Raw genomic sequence first — 23,648 nt, forward strand, 5'->3', positions numbered from 1 at the left:
TTAGGGATTATTGACATTGGTGACTGAGCAGGCACAACGCTGTGGGACTCCTATCGATCAACTTGACTTTTCTGGTGATTCCGATTCAAGACTACACTGCATTGCAGAGTATCCAGGAGCTCAAAGTAGAATACATAAGGTAAGAACATTACAGTTGTGCCAAATGACTAACTCTGCACCAAAAATAGAACAGCAGCCAAGCCTTCCAATTATATAGCCAATGTTCCTCAAATTACCAAAGAAATTTGATAAGATCTCAAGCTAAATAAAAACTTTCGACTTTTGTGTCGTACTTAGATGCAGGAAATTATACATAATAAATGTGTTTATGATTTGGAGCTTTCTGTCATCTCTCTTTTGTTTTTGTCTTGTTGTTCCCAGTTGGCCTACTGTTATATTATTGTTCATTGTTTCTTTTCAGTCAGGGCGCTTTATTTTCTTTTCGCTTCACCATTTTTACAAATTACCAGCTATTTGAGACAGAAGTTTAAAAAAACACAGACTATTACTTCGTATTGTGAGGAACCGTCTCATCAACCCCTTTGCCCAGCTACCACTGGAGACTGGCTCTCTTCACAAACAACCCATTCATTTATGCAAGGACAAAGTCGAAAATCTTTCAAAATCTCAAAATCCGTCAATGTTATTTTATGTAGGTTTTTATGGGGTTATTCCTGAGTAAACAAGAAATAATAGATCAGACAATTCGATTATCGATGCCGGGGAAAGAACTTCCAGTTTGGTCAATTTTCCAAGGCCGTGCCCGGAAGGTGCAAGACCATAGCACCATACTTCAAGCGAGCATCCTCCGAGTATGCTCTTGCAGTGCGGTCTTCAAGTCGTGAATGCAAGTGAAAGTCTTTCGAATGGATGATATTCAGACGTCAGCGGCGGAGAGCATAATGGGAAATCTGGCCAAACCACACGTGCTGCGTGCATGAAAATGACCCGATGTTTTACATTTTTAATTGTATTACTATTATTGTATATTTTTAAATGAAGTTTCCTTCTGGTGAATTAATGCGTTGTGTGTGTCATTGATTATGTATTAATTGTGAGAGAACATCATACCTTTATAATACAGTTACGTCGGTGGTTAAGGTGGCGTGATTTTTCCAATCCAGGGTGAAATATGAATCGTATTTGAAAGGCAAGTACTGTGTTTATGGCTAGCGTTATATGACTTTTGTGCAGGGCCGTATCAAGGTTTGTGGAGGCCCCCATTTTTTTATTACTTTTAACTAGGAGCTTTATTAGCTCAATATGTTAACCACCAATTTTCAGCAGTTGAAATGATAGAATCAGTAGTCATGCACAATCGAACATATCGCAGATAGGTTTGCAGGAAGAATACTGCAGTAAAATAAAGTTACAGGACGAAAATTGTATCGCTATAGCAGCAGTAAAATTCTGCGTCTAAATGTCTGCAGTATACATACTATGAACAGTGAACACCGCAACTACAATACAGCGTGTCCACGCTAGAGGCATCGAGAAATAAATGCTCGCCATTTAAAACCAGATAAGGATATTGCTGTATTCTTCATATGACAGGAAAGGGAAACTCTCCGAGATTGTGCAACACTGTTTTCAGACAGCTACACGGTCGCGCATGCACGTCAATAGCTTTTGTCTCGAAAGGAAGCCAGGCGCCATTCAGTAGTCGATCGCGCAGTGGAAAACATGTGGACACCGCAACAGAAAGTTCAGTGCGTGTTATGGCTAGCAGAAGAGAAATCTGTTACTCGGGTTCAACGCCGTGTTCGTCGTACGTGGAATGTGGATCCGCCTGGTCATAAAGCGATTCTCCAATGGGACAGAACACTCCGAGAAACAGGTTCTTTACTACCGCAAACCGGCAAACATGCGAAAGTGTCTGTGAATGAGGCAACAATCGAACGTGTGAGAACGGCATTTGCAAGGAGTCCAAGGAAGTCTATCTGAAGAGCTAGTTCCGAACTTCAAATTCCTAGATCGACTATTCACAAGGTCTTACGCAAGCGACTCCATTTGACTGCTTACAAGATCGAGCTTCATCACCACATAAAGCCAAATGATCGTCCGCTTAGGGCACATTTTGCAGCTGAAATGCTTCTGCGAATTGAAAATGACAACTCGTATCTGGACAAGATTATTTTCTCGGATGAAGCAACCTTTCATTTATGCGGCAAAATCAATAGGCACAACTGCCGGATATGGGGTTCAGAGATTCCCCATGTTATTCACGAACATGAGAGAGACACGCCTAAAGTGAATTTCTGGTGTGGATTGACGAGGAACTCTGTCATTGGACCAGGACAGGATATGTGTATCTGGACATGTTGCAGAACTTCGCCATAGACCAATTTCCCCCAGGATCGATTTTCCAGCAAGATGGAGCACCGGCCCATTATCATCGACAGGTGCGTGACTTCTTGGATGAACGTTTCCCCGATATGTGGATCGGAAGAGAAGGACCCCTTGCCTGGCCACCCAGGTCACCCGATTTGACCCTTTGGATGTTTTTTTTCTTTCTAGGGATATGTTAAGGACGTTGTTTATCAAGGAGACAGACCAAGAAATTTGCAGGAACTGAGGGGCCGCATCACAAATGCAGTAGCGCTTGTGACTCCCCAAATGCTAGAGAACACTTGGCGGGAAGTTGAATACCGTTTAGATGTGTGCAGAGCCACCAAAGGTGCACATATCGAGTTGCGTTGAACATCATCCGAAACTCGATGAGTTTTGTATCAAGTAAATGTTTATGTTACCAATACATTCTGTTCACTAGAAATTATCACTTATTTCTCGATCCCTCTAGCGTGGACACCCTGTATGTAGTAAATACTAAGGGTATTCAGACGGAAACAGAGAACTGAGCAGTAGACTGTACTTACGTACATAATTTATTATATATAAGGGCCTCCCCGATGGCGCAGTGGTAGCGTCGTCGCCTTGGAATCAAGGGGTCCCGGGTTCGATACCCGGTGGAGACCCAAGTGGTTCGGATCCCACTTTAAACTGTAGGTCCAGTCCCGATTAGCCTTACTGTGCTAAGTGGACTTAAAACACCAAATCAATCCAATAATTGATTATAAATGATATTATTTAGAATTAAGAGTAAATATGTCACTACATTTGCACGGTCCATCTACTGGACAATTACCGACAGGTTCACTGTGGTAACTACAGTTTCTTCATGAAAAGTCCCAAAGGCTTATAGTACACAAACTTTTCTTGTCTTTTTCGCCGAAAATTCATCTACTACATCATCTAAGTCCAATTCACGGAGAAGTTCATGTTCAATGCTTAATAAACAAAGATTGAATAAGCAAGCCTGTCCCATGGCAGCACGAAGCCTGTTTTTCACTAATTTCATTTTTGAGAAAGATCTTTCTTCGCTGCAGTTTGTTACCATTAAGACCAAATACATTCTAAAGAGAATTTCGACATTGGGAAATGTACTGCGGAACGGGTCCTTACATACAATATTATACATAGACAGTTCCATTGGGATGTCTTCCTAATGTTTGACATTCCTACTGCTTACTAGGTGTGCAAACTGTATCAGCTCATTCTCTAGCGAAGGTTCCAGATCCTCCTCGTAGATGCTCACAAGCTCGCGAGCTGCAGATGTAATTTGTGATGGAGTTGCCACTGCAAGTTCATTTAGAATACTGAACCTCTTTGCGAGAGTTTCATGGGGGAAAATACTGTCTCAGAGTGATGGGGTAATTTGATCAATCACTGGTAGAAAACTTTCCACTCTGAAATGTTCACTAGGCGAGAGGTGGATTTGAGGTTCATTTTCATAGTCAAGAAGATTCAGTCGGACGTTTATCACCCGCTGACGTGAGTGTTCCTTATTGCACTCTTCTGTGTCACTTCTTCTTCTGGCTATCTCCTCATATTCAGAAAACTAGTTCCTTTTTGATTCTACGAACTTCTTTAAAGATCTCAAAATGTCAATGGCAGACTGAAGAACTAACCTTGGATCCTCGAGTGTTTTGCTCGTAGCATCAAATCTCTATACAATGTCATTCCAGAAGACGGCTAACAATGCGATTTTCAGGGATGACATCTGCCTGGAGAGCCCATTCGCTTCACTTCTTACAATACCCTTCTCTTCTTTGTCATTGCCTATTTAGACAAGAGCTTCCTTAAATTTTTCGTAACCTTGGACTATGGCTTTTGTGGCATCTGCTCTACATGCTCACCGAGTCTCACTTAAACTCTTGGCAACATAGTATTTCCCTTCTGCTTGTCTTAACTTATCCACCAATGTTTGATAACGGTGAGGTGATGCTGTGAAGAACACAAAGCCGTTGTACAAAATCGAAGAAATGAAAAACCGCAGGACATGCATTAGCCGCTGTTTTCCCTACCAGATTCAAAGAGTGGGCACAACATGGCACTAGCTCTGCTAGTTTATTATTTTTCTTTCTTGACGAGAGCTTGCATGCCTTTTTACTTTCCACACATATTCGCAGCATTATCGTACGATTGGCCACGACAGTCACGTATATCAATCTTATGATGGTCTAGAAACTCCAATAACGTATTAGCAAAAGCAGACCCAGTGTGACCACAATTTGGAAAACAAGTCAGAAAACTTTCTTTTGGAGATAACCCTTCCATATAAAATACAACTTCTTATGTAATTTTTCAAAAGCATATCCAGCTGGTTAAAATATATTTTTTTTTGGTGGAAGCCCTTTACAGCTTCATTTTGGTGGGGGCCCCGGGGCAAATGCCCCCGTTGCCCATAGGTTAATCCGGCACTGCTTTTGTGTTACTCTTTACATCCACATGCTTTGCAACGCGTGTGGTTGCTGCAGGGCCGGATTAACCAGTGGCGGAGCCTGACATTTTTACGTAGTCATCGCAAGACTTGCGAAACGTCAGGGTCAATCTTTCAACCCGGGAAGGGGAAGAGGGGGGGGGATTCCTACATTGAGAATGATGATAACAGTGTTCGTACATGACGTGTGAAGTAGAGATGGCTAAATCTATTCTATGGAAAAATTGTTAAACTTCTCTCTCCGAAATTCTGATTGCTTCCGAAATCCGGGTAGTAGAATTTTTGAATCGAGATTTTTAGATTTTCCGGAATCCTGATATTTTTGGCCATCCCTGGTGTGAAAGTAAGATATGTTAGGGAAAAGGTTCTGTTTGAGTAAGTATGTCTATCACCTCGAGAACAAATATCTTGATCAATCTTGTCATTTGTAAACATAATAAACACAAAACAGCAGGAAGTACTTCGTGTTTTGTAAACCAAGAACATTTTTTTTTACAGAAATCGATATTTGAACTGCAGGATCCAAAAAAATAAAAGGAGAAATACTATGAAGAAAATAGAATGGATCCAGAACTGCTTTTTTCAGTTCTTTCGAGCAGTAACCGTGGGGGAAATTTATGCTTTTGATTACTTATATTTTTTTTCTATGCACCATTACTTTCATGTATTATGTGTAAGTTGCGTTGCGATGATCTTCAATATGTTTTTTTTTTCTCTCTCTCTCAAAAAAACAGAAGCGTTGCATGCTTTACAGTGCTGGACATTCTGAGAAGTTTCATATTCATGTCACAGAAACCCTGCCGTGTTTGTAAACAAGGAGGCTGAAAAAATGTCTCTTATGACCAGACCTTCAAAAGCGGGAGGAAAGCGGTCGAAGGACCTTGGATTCGCAGACCTGCTGCGATGAGCTGGCCCGCCTGACACCATTGCACACAACGGAAACGCAGCGGGACGGTTGGGCACGGGGGAGAGGGTGTAGAACTGGGCTCTCCTTTCGATGCGCTAAACTTAGCGAATCTCTTACGTATTTCTAGCTGTTTAATGGTGTTACTTGACTAATTTCGCTCAAATATGCGAATATTCTGATTTAATTTTTCTTCTTCTCTAAAATATTTAAAAAGCAATATTTTTATTATTTTGCTTTGTCATCCCCGCATCTCCCGATGACCGGACGCCTCGCATCTGGGATTAACCTATGGGCGGGTGAGAAACGTCCGACTGAATCCTCTTGACTATGAAATTAAACAAAGTAGTTTTCTTTTGGGTTAAACTTTCATTGATGCTTGTAAGTTTTATGTCCTCAATTTTTAAAGATAACATCCAATAAATGACCACCATTCGAATTTATGCAAATTTGGGATCTTTTTATTGCGTTTTCCATGCTGTTGGAAATCTGCGGGGAAATGTTTTCAATTTCTTGCTGAATATTGTGCTGTAGTTGCTGTAACGTCTCTGGCATATTCACATAAATCAATGACTTCAAATATCCCCAAAGGAAAAAAATATGGAGCGTTCAAATCCGGGGACCTGGCCGGCCATGACAAATCACCAAAACGGGATATTACTCCGCCCGGAAAAGTGTCACAATTTTTCCACGTTCTTGTGGGGTATACTTATTCATTTTCGTACACAATAAATTTCGTCAGTAACTTCTATTTAACTGACAAAACACTACTGATATAAACAACAAGATGTCATAATAAGGGTCAATTCAAATAGGATGATGACTTTTGCGCCATCCTTTATAAGTGTTAAGCCTTTGGGAATTTTCTTGAAGAAAGTGTAGTTACTACAGTTTCCACAATGAACCTGTCGGTAATTGTCCATTAGATGGACCGTGCATATGTAGTGACATATTTGCTCTTAATTGTAAATAATATCATTTATAATAAATTATGTATGTAAATACAGCCTACTGCTCAGTTCTCTGTTTCAGCCTGAACCCCCCTTAGTATTTACTATATATTGTAGTTAGGGTGTTCATTCTTCATAATATGTATACTGCAGACATTTAGACGCAGAATTTTACTGCTGCTATGGCGCTACAATTTTCGTCCTGTAACTTTATTTTCCTGCGCTATTCTCCCTGCAAACCTATCTGTTATATGTTCGGTTGTGAATGACTACTGATTCTAAAATCAGGTCTACCATTTCAACTGCTGAAAATTGGTGGTTAACATATTGAGCTAATAAAGCTCCAAGTAAAAATAATAAAAAATGGGGGGCCCCCACAAAACATTTTGCCCAGGGGCCTCTACAAACCATGATACGGCCCTAGGTTGCTGTACGATCTCTAATAATGTTCACAGAACACTTGAAATGCTGCTTATGAATCAGCGGATGCGTTCGAAGTATGCGTATATTTGTATACACTTTTCAGCATATCTTCTATGCCTGCTTCAATATACGTACGAAAAGTGACAGTGATACGTTACGGCCTTAAAAAAATATAGTACACAGTTTTGTATTTCGGAACATTTCTATAAATTATCATCTTCACGAGACGAAGTTTGTTCCAATTCACTTTTTTTTAAAAATATATTTTTTATTTTCTTTAAAATTCCCTCCAGCGGGATTCGAATTTCGGATCCTTCGATTACAAGAGGATAGCATTAGCCACTGCACTATAGAATAGGTCCGATTGATTCCATGAGAAACAGGCTCCATAGTCTTGTATTTTTTTTCGTTTGTTGCATAGCTTTATCAGGGCCTCCCCCATGGCGCAGTGGTAGCGTCATTGCCTTGTAATCAAGGGGTCCCGGGTTCGATACCCGGTGGAGGCACAAGTGGTTCGGATCCCACTTTAAACTGTAGGTCCAGTCCCGATTAGCCTTACTGTGCATAAAGTGGACTTAAAACAGCAACTCAAACCAAACCAAGCATAGCTTTATACAACGTTGTTTTGTGGCAAATAACAGCTTTTTAGATACTCTGGTCATTGTTGAAGTCTACGTTTGGTATATAATCTAATGTGAAAGTCTAAATTTGGTTTATAATCGCTATATTTGTACCTTGAATCGCTGCCACAAAAGTTGTGAGCGTAATGCTTATCAAACGTGTTTTGATAAAACACGTTTTGTGCTGCGAAACGTTTGCCGGAATCATGGCCGCGGGCGTGCTTTCGCCCAATGAATTGTGGGGAAATTGTTTTCTGAATATCATCCATTGCACTTCGACTGCAGCACCAAATACGATCAGTAGATAAAACTGAGGACACGTTATTTTCCTCGCGTTTAAACACTTGTTTTTCACCATAGATATCACATAGCATTTTCAAATGTTCTTACACATACATTTCCACACATTAGAAGCACTTTAACACACAACTTGCTGACCCATAACGTATATTTAACCCGTGTTGCTGGCTTTCTATCTCCGCGCTTTTAAACAAATGAACAACGAGTGTGGATATCACGTGACCTAGTCACCAACCATCTGTGCTGCGAGCTGCGTACTTGTGAGCTTCTGTTCTTGGCGCTTTCGAACTATACTAGGTGACGTTACTTCCTTCAAGACCATACTTCAAGTATCTACTTTGTACCTTTCGGACAGAGCCCAATGTAAACAAGTGGAATACAGATCGTCACCGATCTCATTTTCTCATAAAAGATCGGAAACAAAATGGATCACTTGAAATTTTTGAGTGATATAGAGAAACAAACGTAGGCTACCAATAAAAGACTGGCAATTTTCTGGATACTTTGGATGAAGATTTACGGAAAAATAGTAGCCTTTTTCGAGAGAATGTTGATCTTCCACCAGCAGTTTCGTGTTAAGACTTCTGCAGGTTGAAATAAAGCTTACATAAATTATAAACATTGAAATACTTCAATTTTACAACAGTGAAATGTATAATTTTCGACATTGTGTACTCAAACACAGCCCCTATAATTTAACAGATGGAGTGAGCGTCGTCAGAAATCTTTGTAGTTAGTAAAGGCCAGTAGGAAAAGCAGTGCCGGATCTACAACCCGCAAAACCCCGCAGTGCGGGGGTCCCGGAGACAAGTAAGCCTTTAGGGGCCCCTCAGCCATTGACATTAGTAGAGAGTTCGTATGTGCGCATGTAAAAAATAAACTTAGTTACTCAGGGGTTCAGAAACGAATACGACATATGCAGGTAAAGGTAAAGTTAAGTTCCCTGTGCATATAGCAAAGTGCCATGAAGGCACATTTAGAGTATGTGGGGGTAGGACCCCTCATATTTTCGATGTCGGCCATCTTGGAGGTGATGTGATCAGATCAGCACCACGATGCGGCCGCCTTAACCCCCCCCCCCACCGGAGGACCCTTTGCGAGGACGAAGCCGGAAAAATTCCGACCTTTGATCACCCATCCCGGGTTTCCCGCGTGGCAGTGAGACTAGAATCAAGTCAGGCTAGACTTTCACGAGAAATGCAGGAAAAAGTGTACATGATTGTAACAAGTGTATCATTTTCCAGGTGTGAGAAAACAGTGTCATATATACACATCACATCATACATTTCCTTTTAAGAAAATTGAGTTGAATTCATTATGGCGGCCACCAATATGGCGGACTTCCGCATGGAACACACCGATGTGGTTTCCCCTAAGCCTAATCTGTTTCTATCATGACCAATTGTACCCAGCCTAACTCCTTTACTTTTTATAGGGGATGTTAAAGGACTTTTGAATCACTTTCTAGGCTCTTATATGTGACTTTGTCAACATGAAGTCAATACACACCCATACACATACATTATGTGTGTGTGTGTTTGTAGAGGTAGAAATAATAATAAATACAACTGTCTGTAAATGTTATTACACAATAACTAATTACTAAACTAATTAAATAAACAAATATTATTAGAAATTTATTATTACTATTTATTTATTCATGTTATTCGATCCACAAGCCGAGTACGTATCCTGCACAACAGTTAATACTGAAATGCACAGTTGTATTTTATTATTAACTTTTGCAAATGTCGTTCAAGAAAAGACTTTAGAAGTTTGCAAAAATTTTACTAATAAAGTTTACATTGATTACATTAAATTAACTTAAAATTATATTTTTTTGGAATTCTGAATGATTATAAACAGTTCCAATTTTTAAATAGAGTCAACACATGTGCGTTAGACAATTATAATTTTCGAAACACGTAAAATATTTTCATTTGATTTACTCCGGTGATGTAGCGTCGATTATAGAGCCTATTCCCTCGTGTTTGTGTCCAGCCTTTTCGCTTTACTGCCTGAATTTCACTGATTTTTCCGTATTGCATCTGTCTGAAAACTATGCATAGATAACACAGAAAAAATATTTGTTCCCAACCTCGTGTTGGAACCGATAGCCACACAATGATTGTCGCCTTTTCTTAAGACACTGCCTTCACCCCTTTGAACTCCCATGTTATTCTATTCAAAACCGGAAGTGAACTTCCCGCCCGCGTCAAGGAAGCACAGAAATGTAAACATCTGGTGAATAGCCTCCTGTGACGTGGTCGCGTCCTTTAGTATAATGGTATAAATTTGGAAACTAAACAAAAATATGAAATAGATTTTGTTATACCAGTAAGTCCACGACCACTTCACATCAGCACTGGCCAAAAAAAAAAAATAGAGCCACAAAAAGGTTGGTTATCCAAAAAAACTAGATCTGTACAAATATTAAAAAAAAAACACAACCCTTTTCTCTCTTTGCTCTATTCCACTATTTATTGCTACCGTGGTAAAATCACCATTCAATCGAAAACAATGACCACTGATATAATTGGCCCCCTTGTGCTGACTCAGAAATTAACGTGGATCTCGAGCACCAATCCCCACCATACCATATATTGCCCAGCTTATCTAATCGTCGAGATTTAATATTGGTTTCCGTGTTCGTGGTCGTCTAGCCACGAAAACGGAAACGCTCTCAACATATATATATATATGTTGTATATATATATATCAAAGCAAGATGGAAAGCTAATGAACGTAAAAATAAGAACCATTGCATACGTCAAACTTCATTTTTAGTGTCCATTTATTGTAACAAATTGGCACCCGGACAAATAGAAATATATCCCCAACAATTTGACAAAAAATCTCTCCCAATATATATATATATTTAATGGTGTGTACAATATAATAAAAACCCACGTCGCAAAAATAAATACTCCCCTTTTTTGCTACATGTCGTTAAAATTTATAACAAGGAACACCCGTTAAATAAATATAAAGTCATATTTGTGGTTTAGGTGATCGGAATCCTATATCGACGAACTTCTCAACAATGAAGGTGGCGAGTTTTTAACTGTGTTACGTCAGTCATGGAATAAATGCACTAAGTTTTAAATTACAAAACGGATAATTCCAAAAAGACTATTCCTGCAAATCATTACTAAACAAAAAGGGACCGGTCACTTAACTTTAACATAAACTGAAATAAATTAAATTATTATACCCCGTTATTCCATGTCCAGACATCAATCCAAAGCCACAGTCAAATTCGTATGTCGAAGCGGATCCGATCACCCTCGCCCGTGACCAAGGAAGAAGAAGGAAGCTCCTTACTGTACCAATGCCTCAGCTGCAACGACTGTTCACTCGGGAGAAAACTTCGCCCGTAGCCGAAGCTTTCCCCCTTTAGTTACAAAGATCTCCGCTAGGGGAAACAGTGTTGCCAAATTTACTCTGCTCGACGTCCAGAGCCGAGCGTCAAGAACACAATGACGCAAAAACTCCTTGTTAGAATAACGAGGAGGATGTGGTGGAGCTTTTAAAATTATGCGAGTTATAAGCAAACACCACAACCTCCCCGTACATCGAGAAAAATCAACACAGGCACCTTACAAAACAGTCATAAAAAAACCAAGGCAACAATCCTAATAATTTACAAGCATAACAGCAATGACGAATAAAGAGTGAAAATACTAACATCAAAAGTTGCCCATAAATACCATGACTAGATATAATTTGTAAGCAGATAATATATTTCACATTTCCCATAATTTTCCTGTTTTTGTCCTTTGTTTATATATATATTTTTTTATTTTTGTTTTAAACCCAATAGTAATTCCCGTCAATATAAATGCGATATATGAAATATGCAAGCTTTTACCCCAATACAATATGAACACGAAAAGTCCATTTATATTAAAGAAACCCACAAAGATATATGAAATCTCACTCAAGTAATAAACATACAAATATATACATACATATATGATAAAAACATGACATGAATATACCTTTCCCTAAATGAAAAGATGAAAATAGCGAGCCAGCGCCTTTAATATAAATACAAATCCATCCCTATGATGGATACCAATTTTCTTTAAATACTGGAGATTCCAAGTTCAAAAAAAAAATGGAAATATTTGGGTATGCAAACAAGGCAAATAACAACTCAAGCACACTTGACACCTTTTGCGGATAGAACCTGTAAAAAGGAAAGGCTGTCCTGCCAAAGAAAGTTTCTGCTCAGTAACATCCTAATGTCAGAATCCTCTTCTAGCCAGGGTACAACCATAACCTCCAATCCAACAAACGCATTCCGTTTGATTCCATAAAGTTCTCATATCTACTTGGGGTCCGGATTCCTTTTTTGTGAAACATACCATTTCTCCAAGGACATCAGAGTGCTTCCCGCACAATGGACTCAGGAGAATACATTCACCATAGAAAGTACATCCAATCCATATTTGCTGCAATTCCATTTCCACACAATCTTGGCGAAAAAATCCATTTCTCGAATAGTAAGGAGCCTACGTCAAAATGCATCCCGCATAATGAACTCCATTAAAGAGAATCTTCTGAAATCTTGCTACGAAGATTAAATATACAAGGTATTTATACATCCTTGAAAACGTTTCACTTTAAACACTCACATGTTAAGGTACAAAAAGCGTTTGTGAGATAAGCACATTGCACTAAAAAAAAAACACATCGAGCGAACTTCACTCAGTCAACACGTGCAGGGGATCCTTGCAGGAGAAAAATACAGTACCAAACATACCGGAAATCCATCGGTGTGAACCCGTCTACACAGTCACAGAGATCCAAATTCCATTTTCCAGATGATCCATCGACGAAACGACGAAAATGTCCAATCCAGGCTGCGACGAAAAATGCAAGGCAGCGTCAACCATTGAAGAGCAGGTGCATGCGAACCAAGCAGAATCTGTAGTGGCAGGTCAGCAGGTGGCAAGCCTACAGCATATATTGCGGAACATATCTCCATCGAAGTAAAAAACATGAAACAAAAAAAAATAACCCAAGCATTAATAAGAAGAAAGAATAGAATAGAAGAAACAAGAAGGTATAGAAAAGAATAATGAAAATATTCACGCAACAATTATTAATCTGCCAACTTTACTACAATTTTGATTCCGAAGTATACAAGACAAGCTTTACATATTATGCCCCTGTTGAGGGGTATTCGGTAACCTAACTCTACAGAATTTTTTGAAAATGCCCCCATCGTAAACAGCGGCGGCATTGCACATTTCTTACATTATATGACCTCTGAATGGTGCCTGTTAAATTCACATTAGGAGAAGTCGTCGCGGTTAACCTTGGTATCGAAGTATCATCTTGTGTATCATCAGTTGCGGGAGCCACGTCAAATTCGTGCTCCATAGAAGAAGTTTCTTGAGCAAGACTTAATAATTCAGCCAAAGTTTTAGGTTTATTCTGAAACAATAGGAAACCCCGAGTCTGAGGGCGCAACTTATGCAAAATTTCGGCCACTAGGACGTCCTCTTCCCATACCAGATTAAGAGTATTGGCACAATCAATTATGTTAGAGACAAAGGCGGACATAGATTCAGATCGTGTTTGACGGCGGCATATCTTTAAATTAATCAAATTCGCCACTGACGAGGCCGGTGCCATATTTTTCCACACTTGACACTTAAGTGCAAACCAAGACGCCTTAGCGGCTAGAGCTTCACGCCAAAGGATTTTTAAGTTACCAGCAGTTTTACGTAAACAATTTTGAAGCACCAAGGTATCTGGATAAATATGAAAACTTACTATTAATTGGACGTTAAGCATAAATGTAAATAGTTGTTCCAAAGAAGTACCGGTACAAATTGATAAGGCATCAATTTCAGCGTCCATATTACGTAACATGATTTTATCGGACAACGAGGAAGACACCTTAGAAGGAACATCATTATCCTTATCAGGAGTACTGGAATCCCCTTCCCCCGATGAACTAAACAGAATCTTAGGCACTTTGACGTAATCAACCCGTTTAGGTGTCGTGGAGGGATCTAACTGCATATAACCCTTTAATTGTGACATCGTGAAATGGGAAAATATACCCAAAAAACCCTACAAAAAAAAAAATAACAATATCAAGTCAAAGCCAAGGCGCAACTCTCGAAACAGGAGGGGGGGGGTACTCGTTTTTGCTCTGCTACCATTGAATGTTGTGACGTGGTCGCGTCCTTTAGTATAATGGTATAAATTTGGAAACTAAACAAAAATATCAAATAGATTTTGTTATACCAGTAAGTCCACGACCACTTCACATCAGCACTGACCAAAAAAAAAATAGAGCCACAAAAAGGTTGGTTATCCAAAAAAATTAGATCTGTACAAATATTAAAAAAAAAAAAAACCCTTTTCTCTCTTTGCTCTATTCCACTATTTATTTCTACCGTGGTAAAATCACCATTCAATCCAAAACGATGACCACTGATATAATTGGCCCCCTTGTGCTGACTCAGAAATTAACGTGGATCTCGAGCACCAATCCCCACCATACCATATATTGCCCAGCTTATCTAATCGTCGAGATTTAATATTGGTTTCCGTGTTCGTGGTCGTCTAGCCACGAAAACGGAAACGCTCTCAACATATATATATATATATATATATATATATATATATATATATATATATCAAAGCAAGATGGAAAGCTAATGAACGTAAAAATAAGAACCATTGCATACGTCAAACTTCATTTTTAGTGTCCATTTATTGTAACAAATTGGCACCCGGACAAATAGAAATATATCCCCAACAATTTGACAAAAAATCTCTCCCAATATATATATATTTAATGGTGTGTACAATATAATAAAAACCCACGTCGCAAAAATAAATACTTCCCTTTTTTGCTACATGTCGTTAAAATTTATAACAAGGAACACCCGTTAAATAAATATAAAGTCATATTTGTGGTTTAGGTGATCGGAATCCTATATCGACGAACTTCTCAACAATCAAGGTGGCGAGTTTTTAACTGTGTTACGTCAGTCATGGAATAAATGCAGTAAGTTTTAAATTACAAAACGGATAATTCCAAAAAGACTATTCCTGCAAATCATTACTAAACAAAAAGGGACCGGTCACTTAACTTTAACATAAACTGAAATAAATTAAATTATTATACCCCGTTATTCCATGTCCAGACATCAATCCAAAGCCACAGTCAAATTCGTATGTCGAAGCGGATCCGATCACCCTCGCCCGTGACCAAGGAAGAAGAAGGACGCTCCTTACTGTACCAATGCCTCAGCTGCAACGACTGTTCACTCGGGAGAAAACTTCGCCCGTAGCCGAAGCTTTCCCCCTTTAGTTACAAAGATCTCCGCTAGGGGAAACAGTGTTGCCAAATTTACTCTGCTCGACGTCCAGAGCCGAGCGTCAAGAACACAATGACGCAAAAACTCCTTGTTAGAATAACGAGGAGGATGTGGTGGAGCTTTTAAAATTATGCGAGTTATAAGCAAACACCACACCCCAAAGGTTCACATTAAAATATTTCATAGCTCGAAGGGGGGCCGTGGTACCCTTGGCTCCTCCCTTGGGTATGCGTGAGGGCCTGGGCCTGACAACATAATACAAGGCGTTCCCGGGGGGGTTGGGGGGTGAGTATTCCTAAAAAAAAAGGACGCCAATGTTAGGAAAACATGGCAAAATGAGGGCTAACTGCCAGAAAAAGAAAAGTGTACGTAACCCATTCCTTTTGAAAATCCTGGGGACGCCACTGACAGGAAGGCACAGTCGGTCTCGTGTGTGTGCTCCCTTTTCCGAGAACGTGCTCTCTTCTAGACATAATTAAATCTAGAACACATCTTTGCCAATGAAGCAGGTACTCACATGTGTGAACAGGTTCTGAGTCTTTTCATTCACAAGAATGAATGTGTTCCAAAAAGTTGAGAAATAAGCACCCCGTAGGTGCCCTAAGCAGGATTGTTGTTTTGTGCCCCCTTTCCTCCCTCCTCACACGCACTAGCATCGGTATTTATTACTCCTCTTTCGATATTTTCTTCTTATACCATGCTTTGTGATATTAACATTCTAAAAATTTTGAAATTATGGAAAAATTAAAACTCACTAAAAAATAAAATATGCTATATACGCCTTCATGGCGTAGTGCAAAGCACAGTGGAGCAGTTTACTTTTATATTTAAGGATTCATTAGTTTCCATTTCTGTTTTTAAAAGAAAAAGTGTAGCATATTTAGAATTATGTCAATTATGTCTTAGTCTGTAAAGAACATCTTTAAAAATGTACTATTGCTTCTACTTTCGGGAAATTCACGATATGTGACTCAAAATTTCAAGAAATAATATTAAAAAATAACAAATTAAAAGAACGTGAGATTCAATGTTGACTTCCCACCAGTATGGCATATTCTGAAAATTTGACCTGGTTTATCGTGAGAAACAGAAGTCCAACGACTTCAAATGTTCCGGTTTCATAAAATCACCCTTTCTATCTAAAATTGAACCTGGATTCGCCTGCACCAAGGAAAATTTCCCTCATGTAGCAACACTACGTCTGCCGAGCGCGGCACAGAAAGTAGGAAGGAGCAAACAGTTTCCCCCTGCCAACAGTTGAACTGACGACGCAGGCCGCTGTATTTAAGTAGCCACTCGCTTCGGCCTTTTCTGCCCTCCTTGCGTACAATCGGGGAGGAGATAAATGTATAAAAACACAGCGGACTCTATTTAATTCGAACTCCAAAAGGACACGAAAAAGTACGAATTATCCAAAATTCGAATTAACAAAAACATCACATCATTAAAAATGATTTCAAGGGGAATATACTTCTGTTCGAATGTACCGAGTAATTCGAATTATCCAAGTTCGAATTAAAAAGAGTCCAGTGTATGTGAAAAAGATTGGTTTACCTGCGGTAAATGGGGTAACATGGAGAATGCTTCCCACCATTGTTAGTAATAATGATAAATCGGTTTCTTCTCTGTATTCCAGGAGTGCCGCAATGTACTTCCCAGGACTCTTTCCTAATGTGGAGACTATTCCCAAATGGCAACCTGAGAAGATTGGATCGAAGAGTTCACCCAATGAAATGATCGCACTAGTTAATAGAGAAATTGACAAGTGTAATGAAAGCTTTAGGTTAATTGTACTGAAGAGCATTTTGTCGCACGAGCTCTTCAAGAAAAGAGATCACCAGATGGCTCTATCAACAATCAAAGAATGCCTGGATATAGTGCAAGAAGAATCAACAAATGTACTTTTATCAAAATACAAAGAAGGCACTTACCATGTCTTGGTTGGAATGGAAATGTTCATTCTGCACGAAACTAACAACCAGGCACAGGCCGAAATAGAATTTCAAACAACCAAACCGTTCAATGAGCTTGAAGTACAGGATCAGGCTGCTGTGTATGGATTTAGATGTGCTGTGTTTTTCGAATATGGGCCTGCAGGCACCAACACTGCAGTTGAATTTGCAACAAAGGCTAGAGATATGACGCCTTCCGAGCCAGAGTGGCATTATTATTTGGGAAAGGCACTGACGAGGAAAAGGAGACAGTGCGACAGATTTTCGGCGCCCTTGCAAGAAGAGATCGAGTCGCTTGAAAGGGCGGTATACCTCAAGGAAACAGAGGGCACCTCTGCTCATCAAAGAGTACATAAAGTATTTCTTGCAGAATCGTACAGAGAGTACGCTAGGTACTTGCACCATCATAGAGAAGAGTCAAATGCAAGAAACTACAATAGAAAGGCAAAAGAACTGTATGACGAAATATCAGAGAATGAAGTTAATGATGCTAAAACGTTCGCAAGGTGTGCTTACGCTTATATAAAACTCCCACGTAGTGATCTGGTAAAAGCGAGACGTTGCATTGATAAGGCTATAGCGCTCTCTGCAGATGATCCATTTGTAAATACTTTCGCAGGTAGAGTGTATGAAAGATGCAGCAAATACGATCAGGCAAGAGAGCATTTTAAAGTGGCCAAGGATTGCATGCTTGGAGCTGCATTAGATCTGATTGCACTCGAGATGAAGACGGATTCCTCTTATGACCCAACGACAGACTACGAAGATTTATTAGGTGTATTTCTGGAACCAAACCATCAGATACAAAGTCGTTGCATACTTGGGCTCCACTTGCTAGTGTCAGGTGACAGAAGGAAGGCCATTCGTCACTGGAAATATGCGGTGGAGAGTTCTACAAGTTATTCCTCACTAGAGGTAGGTATCATCTTTAGTTACTCGACCTTTATAAAAGAGTTAAGCTACTCGTATGTATGTAGAGTGGGATCATAAGGTTTATTTACCTTATTTTACGCAATGAGAGCTTCAAGTATTGAAACAAAAAGCAAAACAAACTACTCAGAATTTCTGCACCAGCATACGTAAAAATCCAAAGTAAGAGAGAATTTTATGAAAATAGTCATGGACATTTTGCCGAGCAATACTTGTGCATTCCACTGAACACAGCATTGAACTATTATATATAGTTTAATGGTACTATCAGTGTTGGGAAAATTATTGTTCAAATGTAATCGGGTTGAACTTTTTTCGTTGAAAATGTAACTTAGTTTCAGTTATTTATTTTTGAAAGATAATTTATTTACAGTTATTCTTCGTTACTTCGAAACAGTGTGCGAATTAACAGTGAGGATGCACGGGATTTCCACACACAAAAAATGTATCTCTGGCAAAATAAAATTATTTTTATCCCTGCTAGGGATGTTTTACCAACCTCAAATTTCAAAGAAAATTGAATTGAAAGCATATTCCTTAACTATGAAACAAACACAATTGAAAAAATTCGTGTCCATTAATGTTCCGGGCATGAAAGATTTATTCGACGAAAAGCATGCAGTCTTGTGAATGAAATGCAGTTCAACAACCTCACCGAGCAGAGACAACAGAGAGGCTCTTTTCCACTTAAGTTTCCATGGCATAGTGCTGAACTGCTGATATTTTGCATGTATTACAAAATGTTCACAAGAAAATATGTAGGTAGGTCATTTGGACATTAATTACGTTTGAACTTGGCAATATAAATTTGGTCAAGTTTTCGGTGTTACTAGTTCGATAACTCTTCTTGTACATACATACATACATACAAATACACATACATAACTAGGTATATTAAACTTTAACCTTCAGCAAATTCAACACTTAATCTTCGGCCAGGACATGGCTTGAGCCTGTGAGCCTGCTCCCCCCCCCCCCCGACAAATACAGAACACATTCCTACATGGAATTCTCACTAATCTATACAGTTATATCCTGTATTACTCTACCAACATAACAAAGACACTTATTGATTTTGTGATTTATATAGGTGGGTTGCCGTATAATGTCGTGTCAGGATTTGGGGGGGGGGGTCCCTTCTAGATTCAGACTTCGGGAAATGACTTCGCAATTTTCAGTATCTATAACAGTTGTGACATTTTGAGTAGTCTTTAATAAAGGTGCCCAATGTGTTTGGATGTTTTTCTTGGATGTGTTGCTATCAAGTTTTTTCTTTCCCAAGTCTACCTTTTGGTAATAGTGATTCATCTGGTAGAGAGGGAAGTGGAATTTTGATTTTTGTTACTTAGCGTCTCCACCACGTCTAAATCTCTAAATTAGATTTAGGAGGATCAAACCTCAGGCTATGTGAGAGCCTGGTATTAGAAGTATATAGCCAGCGAGAGGTGCATTGTAAGTGGGGAACAACGTCGACACTCAAATAAGGAAAGGTAGCTAGCCCCGTGAAATAACAACAACACGTAACCATTTGATTTAAAACTTCAATTTGACTGGGCAGGCGGGGTGAGGAAATGACATAGGAATGTTCCTACCTGTAGCTGTAGCGCAGTTGGAAGTTATCGTCTCCGCTGGTCCTCGCTTCGACGTGGTCCTACCCTGGAATAAAACGTGCGAAGGAGCGTAACTCGGGACTCCTGTACTCGCGGAATCCGGTATTCTAAACTCTAATTTTCCGGTCGCATATTCTCTCCTTATCCTTTTGTTAACAACAACTTTGGAGCTTACTCGCAATAACTGTATCGGACGTAAATCTAAAAGCAACTAGATATTCTCACGCGAGCTATTTAACTGAAATTCGAACTTTCAGTCGGTAAAACCGTTGACTCGAGCGCGTCTCTCGATAACGGTGTTTTTAGCGTAAAGCTGTGTTTGCTTATTTCCCCTTCGACTTCCGGTAGAATTCTCATCAGGGGAAGCAACCGCTTCAGCAACCGCTGAAGGTTGCCGGTGTTATGTGCTTGAAGGATGTTCTTTCCAGGTTCTTCCGTGACCCCTTTTATGAAGTGATTAGGTTATTTATTTATGACGCCCGGTGTCCTAGGTTCGAGTCACGCCTGCGGCGTGGTACGAATCAATTCTTTTGAGGAAAAGGAGCTCGCACATAGAGACAATTTGTATCATTTTTACTGCTGATTTGTTACGAGAAAGATGAATTGATTATGTAATGTATTTAAATTATATATATATATATATATATATTAAAGAAACTTCGAATACGTACACAATTTAGCATTAACATGTTGCATATGTATTTTCTTATTTTTTACGTCGCTCCATGTTGCATATGTGCAAAACATATGTTGTACGTACATGAAAGTTATACACGTCATATGTACAAAAACAATTATATTCGTCACGCATATTCTGTCTTTCAAAAATACAGTTTGTGTGTTTTTTCCCCATTATTAGCTATTGTCAAATTGAACGTGTTGGAAAAATATTTGAAATCATTTGTCCCAACACAGATGCTTTAGCACGTTTTTGCGTGATTTAAGACGATAATGTCTTTAATGCTACTATTATTACTCTCACTACCACCACTATATTACTATTATTATTATTGGCACGTTTGTCGTGGTACTTGCCCTCACCCCTCTCTTGACAAAAAATTGTGGTTGCGCCTCTGATCACAAAGAACACCCATGCTTAGGAAGTGATAAAATTTGTAGTGCTCCGGGGATGGGAAAGGCGAAGAAGGTTCCTTATATCGTACGTACCATAGTCATTAAGGAACATTTTTCTCTTAATGTAAAGAGGATACAAAATTTCCCTCTATGAAACTTAATATGAAATATTAACGATGGCACTGTAATCCAAAAAGTCATTGACCAATCAAAGGATTCCTATTTGTTTGTCGGGTGTCAAACAGATGTGTTTCAACAATAAAATAACACAATTCACACAATATTTTGCAAAATGTTTAACGTAACCAGTAGGAAAACATTGTCTATAGTGATGCAAGAGTCTCGCCTCTGAAGCAATAGAATCCGTGATGGACTAAGGGGCCCATGTTTTAGCAAGTACAAAAATGTATTACAAATTTTTACACAATTCATCAAAGTGTAGACAGACCCGTAACTAGAATGGTCTGGTGGAAGTGAAAGTCTTTCGAATTGCACTTCGACTGCAGCGCCAAATACGATCAGTAGATAAAACCGAGGACGCGTTGTTTCCCGGCGTTTTAAACACTTGTTTTTCACCATAGAATCACATGGCATTTTCAAATGTTCTTATACATTCATTTTCTCACAGTAGAAGAACTTCAACCAACAACTTGCTGGCCTATAACGTTTATTTAACCTGTGTTCCTGGCTTTCTACCTCCGTGATTTCAAACAAATGAACAACGAGTGCAGAAATCAAATGATCAAGTTTGCCACGATCCGTTCTCAGAGCTGTGGTCTCGATTCCTTGTGTATTTGGCGCTTTCGAACTCTACTAAGTGACGTCACTCCTGTCAAGACCATACTTCAAGTCTGTACCCTTTCGGACACAGCCTTCATTTATGATACTTCTTCTGATGAATAATAAAAAAAGACCCGACAATTTGGCAACAAAACTGACGATAACGTAAACGTGATGTAAGACATCCAAGTTGGTCACATCTATAACAATTAGGTATATTTTTTAAAAAAATAGCAACTGTTTATCGTAAGTCTTTAAACAACTCGCAGTCTGTTTATTTTAATAGACTATATTTCCAATGAATGGAATATAATCGTTTTACCCTTCCACCTTGAAATAAATTTTAACTAATGTCTTTTAGGATAATAACTTTTCCAATTTAAAAATTAATTGTTTTCTTTCCACAGACCTATTCACTATTCTACTCAGGCAAGACAATAAAGTTTAACCTCGTTCAAGCCTTGTACAATGAAGTGTCCATTGAGTTGACTTCTGTAAATAATGAAGAGGAGGAGAATGATTTCCGGGCTCTGCTGACATACATAGAAGATACATATCCCGATGTAAGGAAAGATGAGCCGATCTCTACCAGGGAGGTTATCTTAAGAGGATTAAGAAGTGGCGAAAAGTTCATTCGGGTTGATATTTAAAGCTGGATATGATTTTCGTTTCTGGTCAATGGATGATATTCATCTTGACGTCATCAGGCAGTGCACTTTGGGTAGAAACATCATGAGAAGCCTTCTTGGAGCGAGAAAGTTGTTATATTTTACATGTACACATTCCTCATACGATCATGGCAAACATATCTTTATCCACTTCTAAAATGTCAAAGGTCATACTCACAATGCTTACTAAGCATGTTTTCAATGCAGGATATGATCTGTTTGTCCGAAATATGGTAGTGGGGCGTGATTTCGCGCAATGAATTGTGGGGGAAGTTGTTCGCTGAATATCATGCATTGTTTAAAATCAAAGAATGTTTATATAACGTTTTACTTTGACAAATACACTAATTTTGTTAAGAACAATTTGCCACAATTCTACACATTAATTAAATAAAATTACTAACAATAGACAGTAAAACGTTGAATTGTAGTAATGTGAAGTTTGTTAAGCATTGTAGTACATAAACATATTATCAATCACCTACTCTTATTAATATATTATGAACAACAACATAGTTGTCGTTGTTGTGAATAATTGAATGTTATGAGATAGCACATTACTTCTTTAACACGAGTGTGATGTAACGCAGTTATTTCTGCAGTACTTTCTAAAGAACTTAGAGCAGTGTTTTTTTTTAAAAAAAATCCTTAGTATTATAATAGACTTAGTAGAAAATTACTCACAGTTTATATTTTCAATATTGTCATCATCAGTAGCGGCGATTGAGTGTCAAAACTGGAAGGGCAAGGACAGTAGGTAGACAAGGTTTAGCATTATGAGGCCGGAGTCAAAAGTGACAAAAGGTGGGAGGCAACTACCCTCGCCGGTACTGGGCATCATCTTTGTTTTTAAGACATTGAAAGCCATTGTAAATCAGGTTTTATGTGGTCAGTGTCCCGAGTATGAAATAAAGATATTCTCAAGGTCGAAGAGGAACTGTTAATATTGTTTTTATCTGAAAAAGAAGCAATTACAGCACAATTGCTTTTCAAGATGAGTAACAACCAAGTTAGTTATTCTCAATTCTGTTCTTTCAGTTACTTGAAGGAAAATCCAGAGGTCCAATTGGGAATATAACCACAAAGGAATATGGTCATATTGTGGAATATTATCTTTTCACTATTCTCTACGAAATTAATATAAATGGTTGTGATCATTTTATAAATGATCTGTTCAGATTCACCAAAATCAGTAACCCGAAAGCACTTTCCATGTCCTTCAAAACATTTGTGTCCCCCATTCAAGAATACTGTTCACTCATCTGGAACATGTCTGTCCCTTCTCATACCTCCAAGATCGACAGTGTT

General features: G+C 38.8%; 1 protein-coding gene across 1 annotated transcript; it reads left to right on the forward strand.

Annotated features, from left to right (window-relative positions):
• The first annotated feature begins 53 nt into the window (after nucleotides 1-53).
• Nucleotides 54-23,648, forward strand: LOC146000028 (uncharacterized). The gene is made up of 3 exons (XM_083137338.1): nucleotides 54-139; nucleotides 16,963-18,193; nucleotides 22,080-23,648. Exons 2-3 carry the CDS (start codon nucleotides 16,973-16,975, stop codon nucleotides 22,320-22,322), a joined length of 1,464 nt encoding a protein of 487 aa, XP_082993464.1. The 5' UTR covers nucleotides 54-139; nucleotides 16,963-16,972; the 3' UTR covers nucleotides 22,323-23,648.

Source organism: Lepisma saccharinum, chromosome 16 (assembly GCF_977018435.1).
Source record: "Lepisma saccharinum chromosome 16, izLepSacc3.1, whole genome shotgun sequence".
NCBI classification, from domain to species: Eukaryota; Metazoa; Arthropoda; class Insecta; order Zygentoma; family Lepismatidae; genus Lepisma; species Lepisma saccharinum.

What these genes read in the sequence shown, in the direction of transcription:
- LOC146000028 (XM_083137338.1), top strand. Translation starts at nt 16,973, where the DNA reads ATGTACTTCCCAGGACTCTTTCCTAATGTGGAGACTATTCCCAAATGG. An exon ending in CAAGTTATTCCTCACTAGAG is followed by an intron (nt 18,194 to 22,079) that starts GTAGGTATCATC and finishes TTCTTTCCACAG; the next exon opens with ACCTATTCACTATTCTACTC.